At 44.9% G+C, this 7472-nt stretch overlaps 1 protein-coding gene across 3 annotated transcripts in view; it reads left to right on the top strand.

Moving 5' to 3' along the window:
• The window catches only part of KIAA1549L (KIAA1549 like), a 231813-nt gene that overhangs the window by 219761 nt on the left and 4580 nt on the right, over positions 1-7472 (top strand). For all 3 annotated transcript variants that reach the window (XM_015586326.2, XM_025044169.1, XM_006908018.3), the window contains exon 18: positions 6019-6116. In XM_015586326.2, the coding sequence (XP_015441812.1) occupies positions 6019-6116 (98 nt within the window). The remainder of the gene's footprint in view (positions 1-6018; positions 6117-7472) is intronic.

A 7472-nucleotide genomic window follows, 5' to 3' on the forward strand; every position in this document is an offset into this window, starting at 1 on the left:
AATGACCAATTGAATTTTGCTCGCAGCCATAATGGGTCTGTGCCAAGTAGAAGGAAAATGTCCTATAGCCTTCCTATTGGTATCAGAGTAAGGGATTCTGAGAAAGCCAGTGGGGTTAAAACATCTTCCCCACTAGAGGCTTTATAGGTGGAACTAACGGTAATAATAATAATGACAGTAAGAGTCGCCATCTGTTGGGCTCCCGTGGTGTACCTGACACTAAGTGCTGTGTAGACGTTATCTCTTCTCATCTAACAACCACCCTAGGAGTTCAGTATTATTCTCCCTGTGTATTCAGTGAGGAAACAGACTTGGAGAAGTAAAGAAACTTGCTCAAGGTTACACAGCTATAAAAGGCAGAACGGGAGTTAGAACCTGAAGTTGTCTAACTTCAGAGCCCACACTCATTCTACCCCTCTGGCCAAGCAAGCCACAGGGAAGGCCTTCAGGCTCAAATGAGAACTTGAATCCCCAAAACTTGAGAGTGTGATCTTCTCAAAAGGAAGCTTACCCAGTTTGAGGGGATTTTGTCCATTCCTGTCACTGCCCCTTATAAGAGAGACATCTCTATTAGCATGAAATTAATTCTACATTCTTTTTCCTCCTCTCCCTTCAAAAACAGAACAAAACAAAAAGATCCCTCCCTATTGATGAGATATGCAGACATAGCAGGTATGCATTTGCATCCACCTCAGTACTTGGGTTCAAGAAATATTACACTTTGTGTGTTTCTCCCAATCAAATTTGAATCTGTTCTGAGCTCCAGGTGTGTGGGGAATTCAATGTCAGCTATTACTGGGCTCCCTCTACCTCAGGTTACACCGAATTCATTGGTGGTTTGATGAAGTCGGATCACTGGGAGAGAGTCTACCCCAGGCATTGTCCAAATCTCAGGAGTCATTGAAGTCTGTCACTCTGTCATACCTGGGCCAGACGGGGCATGGGACCTTTGCTTTTGGGCTGCCCCGAGAAATCTCTTTTGAAAACCAACTGAGTACCCAACATCTGGCAAATGCATACCCCTCTAAGTTTAGAAACATCATTTGAGTGAGTAAAAACCATAGCTTATACAGGAAAGCTACGCAGGAAGGGAGAGGGAGGGAGGAGAGGAAGTGTGAATACTTATTTCAACCCATAAACTCAGGTGTGTAAGACATGTAACTTTCTATATTTTTATATAATCTTCTCCACATGCCAGAAGCTCAGTGTCAGTCAATTCAGGATCTCCTTCTCTATCCCTAGATTAAGCAAAAAAAAGGGGGGGGCAGAGGGGGTGCAAAGCATGGTGAGGGGGCGGTGAGAAGGGTTCAGTATCTAGTCCCAGTTTGTCCTCATCTCACTACTCTGGCTGGTGTCCCTGAGAAGGCTTTGTTTCCATCTAGTCTCCAGATGTTAGATGCTAGGTAGAGCACAGCTGTATCCTGGTCCTACTGCTAACAAGCTCTCTCTAGACCTCTCCTTCCCTTTCTCCCATGCTGAAGCATGTTCTCTCTCTCTCTCTCTCTCTCTCTCTCTCTCTCTCTCTCTCTCTCTCTCTCTCTCTCTCTGTCTCCCTCCATCCTCGGGGAGGTGGGGGAGTTCTCTGCTGTTGCTGATTCTGGGCTTTTCTAAAAGTGAGTACAGGTCCTTTGTCTTTCAGATTCCCAAAATGTTTACAGTATTTATATCCTCTTCTCTCCCTCTCCCATCTTCTCCCCTCAGATTGAGGCAGGACACAGAGCCCCTTCTCCAGACCCATCAACATCTAAACTCTCTTGCTTCCTTCCAACTCTCTGTTCCTTCCTATCCAAAGGGTGTTTACCTAATCTAGGGGCAGAGTAGTCTAAATGTACCCTGCTTCTTCCAAATCTCTTGTTTTGGCATTGATCTTAGGCCTTAAGTGCTTTAGAACTTAGATATTTGATAGAATCCTAAACCTTTGCAATTCAATGGCTGTTGAAACTCTAATAAGAACTGGCTCTTGGAACATCTTCAGTGGCTGTGGCCCTGCTTCTCTGGGACAGAAAGGTGGAATGTTGTCACTGCTTGAGGTAGGGGAAGGGCCCTGGATTCAACAAACTATTGGGGAAAAAAGTCTTGGTTACTACATTGACTATATCAAAATATTATCCTGTCTCAGAAAGAAGAGACTATCACTTATCAAGTACCAACTGTGTGCTAGATAGTACATTAACATGCAAAATGAGTCTTTCAAACAACCTTTAAAGTAAGGGTATGATGCTGTGCCCTTCATCATCTAACGAGAAAGCCAACACGGAGAAGGTCAGTTGCTCAAGGTCAAGCAACTGATAAGGATCAAAGCCAGGACTTGACCCCAGTTTTGTCTGACTTCGAATCCATGCCCTCTGTACCATGCCACCCTTAACTTAGAATTGCAAGACAGTGCCCTTAACTGGCTCTGTGACCTTCAACTAGTCAGTTTACCTCTCTGGGCTTCAGTGTCCCCCTTTAACAGGTAAGGGGTATAATCTCAGTGTCTCCTGCTCTTTCCAGCTTGAACCTCCTATGGTTCCTGAGGCCTTGGAAGACATCTGACTTCCTGTGCAGTATTGCTTTGTACCAGAAAAAATCTTCCAAAGAAGGAATGCCCTTGGTACTTGTCAAAAGTTCAAAACTTCTAATCAGTTCTTTTGGTGAACTGCTACGGGACAGACACAGGCATAGAAAGCTTGATCTCAGCTGGAAAACTGTATTAACTAGAAAATAAGCCTTCCAAGAACCAGAGCTAAAAATAGGTCGTCTCTTCTGCTGAATATCATGAAAGGCCAGAAGAGAGAAGAGGGGCTATAAACCCTTTTCTGTATTTTGGGAAAGGCATGTCCTTACTTGTTGGTTTATAGATGATAATGGAATGCAAAGCTGGAAGGACGTCCAGGACAATGATTTTCAAATTCAGTGCAAAACCTTAGGGTTCAGGGAATTCTCTATGGTGTTATCGTGCAGGTGAGCGCAGAGCCAAATTCGTCAGGATACCCCTCCACCACCACCACCAACTTCAACCAGAGAAGCTCTGCTTTAATCTGGTTATGTATTCTGGTTATGTCAAAATGGTTTCGTGGGTAAAGAAATACTTGTCTGAAACCTATGAGCTACGCCCGTGCCTTTTTTCACAAGGGGTCAAAAAATGAAGTGCCGAGAGATTAAATGACGTATCTACACAAAACGAATAGCTGAATCAAGACTAGAGCCTGGGTCTTCGGATTCCTAGTTCACTTGGCATTCATTCGGCAAACAGTTACTTAGCACCGCTAGGTGCAAAGCGCTTTGCTAGGTAAGGTAGGAGTACCAGGAAGAGAGAGACTGAGTTGCTGAACACCAAGGAGCTTAGGGTCTAGTGGAACTTCAGATTTTGGTTCCCTAGAAACTGCTTTAGCATACATAGTTTACTGGTGCTCAAAAAAAAAAAAAAAAGAAAAAGAAAATGCGGCATGGTAATATAGCTTTCCGTATTGACTTAGTAACTCTAGATCTGGGTAGGTGTTTTCTTTCATTCTTGTTCTGAAAAGTTGATATTGCTGATACACTTGTAGGTTGACAGTTATTTTCTTTGAGCACTTTGCATTCTGTGGTCTTCTGGGTGCTGTTAAGAAGTCATCTGTCAAACTGTAATTCCCTCATAGATGATATGCCTTTTTCTCTAGCTGCTGTTAAGATCTCTTTGCCTTTGGTATTTTTGCCATTTCACTACAATGTCTCCAATTGTTTTATTTTACTGATCCTACTTGGGATACATTGTACTTCCCGAAATGATTAATTTATTGATTTTATCAATTCCAGAAAATTCTTAGTCACTGTTTCTTCAAATGTTGCCTCTCTTTTCTCCAATTTCTCTCCTTTGGCATTTTGATTAGCTGCATATTAGACCTTCTTCTTTCATCCTCCATATCTTTTACTTCTCTTTTATATTTTCTAACTCCTTGTATCTCTGTACTTCATTCTTAATCATTTCCTCAATTTCATTTTCTGGTTTATTTTTATCTTCATCTGATGAATCTGTTCCTTAATTCTTCCATGTCGAGTGTTTCATTTCAGTCATTACATTTCACTGCAAAAAGTTGTCGTTGTTCTTTTTCAAATCTGCCAGATTATTCCTTGAGAGCTTGTTTGGAGGTTCTAGCAGGGGAGCGCAGCTACTTGTATACCCTTGACTGAGGAATGGCCCTCTTCTCTATCAAGGAAGGTTGTCCTCTTTGACCGGGCACGCAGCTGCGGGAGGGACGCACATGGAGTGGTGAGGGAGGAAGGGGACACCCGCCTAGCCAGCCAGATCAGCCAGATCAACCCTGGCAATCAATGGGGTGACAGATGTTGCAGCCAGATCGCCCTCACATCCAGATTATTCCTGATAGTATCTCTGTCTGGTCAGATTTTTTTTTTTTTTAATTTCTTACATTGTTATATTCTATTTTACATCTGGATATTTCAGACTCTAAAGTCCTTAAAGATCTAAATCTCTTGTTTGCTTTTCCTACCAACTTTCACTCATGTTTTCTAGTCTTTGACAATGAACTCCTGTTTGCCTCATCTTCATCTCTGCTAATCCTCCTAACCCCTAGTTTAGGGATACTTGCCCCCAGAGAGGACTTATAGTTGCTTCTGCCTGAGCCTGGGAGCACTACGAGCCTCCCTCCCTGGGAGGGACTGGATTGGCTGTGAGTGTCTGAGGTTCACCTGCCTCACCTTGCCCTGCCCTAGGCTTAATCTCTGAATCAGTTGCTAATATGTCATTTATGTCTTCCAGGCAACCCCACCTTTTCTATCTGCTTACTAGTCACTATTTCCACGTCTAGTTTCAGCTCATGGTTTTATTTTAGTTTGCTGAGGTACACGTGTGTGGGAGCGGGGAAGGGTGGGGTCCTTGATATTTCCCTTACATCTCACAATTCTCATGGTCCATTAAAAAGTACGTTTTCCCCAGGACCTAGCTGTTATTTAGTGGGCTGGCCCTTACAAGTATGTACCCCGACATAATGCTGGAGGGAGAAGACTCATTCAGTTTAAAGAATCCTATTTATGGATTCCCTCTACTGCTGCTTTTAGTCCTGAAGCTGTCAGGTTTAAAGTCTTGTCATCTGGTTCCTTGAGAAAGAGATGGCAGGTCATGATACTTAAAGAAAAAGAATGAATGAGAAGCACAAGTTAAGCTGTGTTTTCCCAGAGAGCATTTCTAGATTTTCTCTTGCTAAAGAAGGCACTAGCCTGGCTCTCTGGTCCTGTCTGTCACTGACTATTGTCCTTTTATGCCCTCAAGTGTTGCTTAAAGTCTTCACTGGAGGACAGTTCCAATCCTTTATCTTTGAATAGTGCTTTATAGATTGCAAAATACTTACACGTACACTGACCTGCCTGATCTTTGTCAGCACCCCTCGGAGCAAGGCATCCTTGCCCCACTTCAGAAGAGGACACTGCGGCCCAGAGAGGTCACCTGATTTGACGAGGGATATAAAGTCTATTCATCAACAAACCAGGTCCACCACCCTTAACTCCTGACTTCAAACCCATTGCTTTCCCCCACTCAACCTACTTTCTATGAGTGAGAGAGTAAAACGCAATCAATGGTTCATTCATTTATTCATCTAATATTTATCGATCATCTGTGATATACCAGTCACTGCTCCAGGCATGAGGATATACCTGACAACAAAGCCCCTGCCCGCATTAGTCTAGTCGGGGGCAGATAATAAATAAGCAGTGATAAAAGCACACTGAGGAGAAGGCGCAGCATGTACAAAAGCCCAGGTGGGAAAGAACTTGGCGTATTCAATTGCCCAGGACACCTTGGGAAAGAGCAATTAAAGGACTCTGTTACTACAGTGGCCCCAGCAAAAGGAAGAGTGGTAGGAGATGAGTTAGAAGAAGGGGCTGGGGAAACCCGTTAAAGAAGATCTATAGGAAAAGTTTGAGGACAGTGACCCTTTCCAGTGACCCTCAGAAAATTTCCCTTTTAAATAAGAACCCGTCTGTTGATTGGCTCTGGGTTTTAACAGATCGCCCTCTATTTGCTTGTCCCTTTCACAGGCCTACAGGTTTTCCCAGCTTCCTGAAATGGTCATGGGCTCTCCCCCTCCGCCTGTACCTCCCAGGACTGGCCCCGTGGCTGTCGCTTCTCTCCGGCGGTAACACATTCCTTTCTTTTTTTTGTTGGGAATACTTGGGAAGGAGTTGGTCCTGTGTACCCCCACCCAACAGACTTCCCGTAACGCCCTGCCCCATTCCAGGTGCATCATCTGTACAGACAGTCATGTGCTTGCGACACCCTGAGGACCATGAAGGAAGTGGGGACCACAGAAGGTTGACTCACTTTCTTGACACTTTAAATAGAAGTCCTGTAGAACCCACAATTGAAGAAAACCAACGTCAGCACCCCGTGCCCTAAAAGCCCCATCTTTTGCCTCAAACATGTAAAAATTACTCCAGCTCAGGCCATCACAACAGCCGCCTCAAGTCTGGGCGCCTCCTGCCATGTGTGCGCACCCAGAAATCCCTTTATTATTCAGGGGTGATGTCCAAGAGGCTGTGGAGCAGTGTGTCTGGGCATCTACCCCAACTCTTGACTTCAAGAGGGACAGGCTGAACACACATGAACTCTGAAATGTCCCTTATGCAGCACATGTCCAACATTCTCTTTGCTCTGTAATGATATAAAGAACACATGTTTTTGATAAGGATAGACAAGAAAAAACAAGCCATGAGCAGTGGGAGATGTCGAGATGTTGGAATAGTCAACATGTCCAGGGCTGGGAGGAACAACTGGGCCTGGGGATGCGTATGGGCCGCTGCCCTGGCCCTCCTCCCCTAGCCTCCCCTCAACACGCTCGTCACACCTTATCTATGGACCACCACAGGTTTGAATTTTGTGAAAAATTCAACCTTCAGAAACAACCCTGCCCTCATCTCCAGTGGTTTAGAATGACGAGCTGTGAGCTGTGTGTAGACACCACCCCGTGGCCCCAGCCGAGTGCGGGATGGGGTGGGAAACAGCAGACCAGGGTTCCATGTAATCCGCCAGTAAGTAGATAACCTGCTGTGTAACTCCTCTCTGCTCCGTTTCCTTATCTATAAAGTGAAGACAATGACTGAAATGATCTCAGAGGCTCTGGGATTCCTCGAATGGGGCTGGGTGTATGGAGCAGGACCCAGGGTTTTTCCTGAGAAGGGTTTGCAGAAGGAGTAGCAAATCCTGGGAACCGCATGTGTGAAGCCAGGGCTGTGGGAGTGAGCAGGCAGGAAGAGGAGAGAGAGATCAAGAAAGAAAGGGAGACCGCTGAGCCTCCAGCACCCCCCTTGATAGACAGTCAAATCATCACAGCCTCTGTGTTTAACCCTCCCTGGGGAATAGTACAGGGCTTCCTTAGTTATTCCTGAGGGTTCTGGGAGGGGCTGCACATCCGCCATTTGTGGCAGACTTGCCGAAGGCCAGCATCCATTCCATTTTTTCTCTTAATCACCAGTCACCCCCCATGTTATATCTT

The sequence above is a fragment of the Pteropus alecto genome, unplaced genomic scaffold (assembly GCF_000325575.1).
Source record: "Pteropus alecto unplaced genomic scaffold, ASM32557v1 scaffold71, whole genome shotgun sequence".
Taxonomy (NCBI): Eukaryota; Metazoa; Chordata; class Mammalia; order Chiroptera; family Pteropodidae; genus Pteropus; species Pteropus alecto.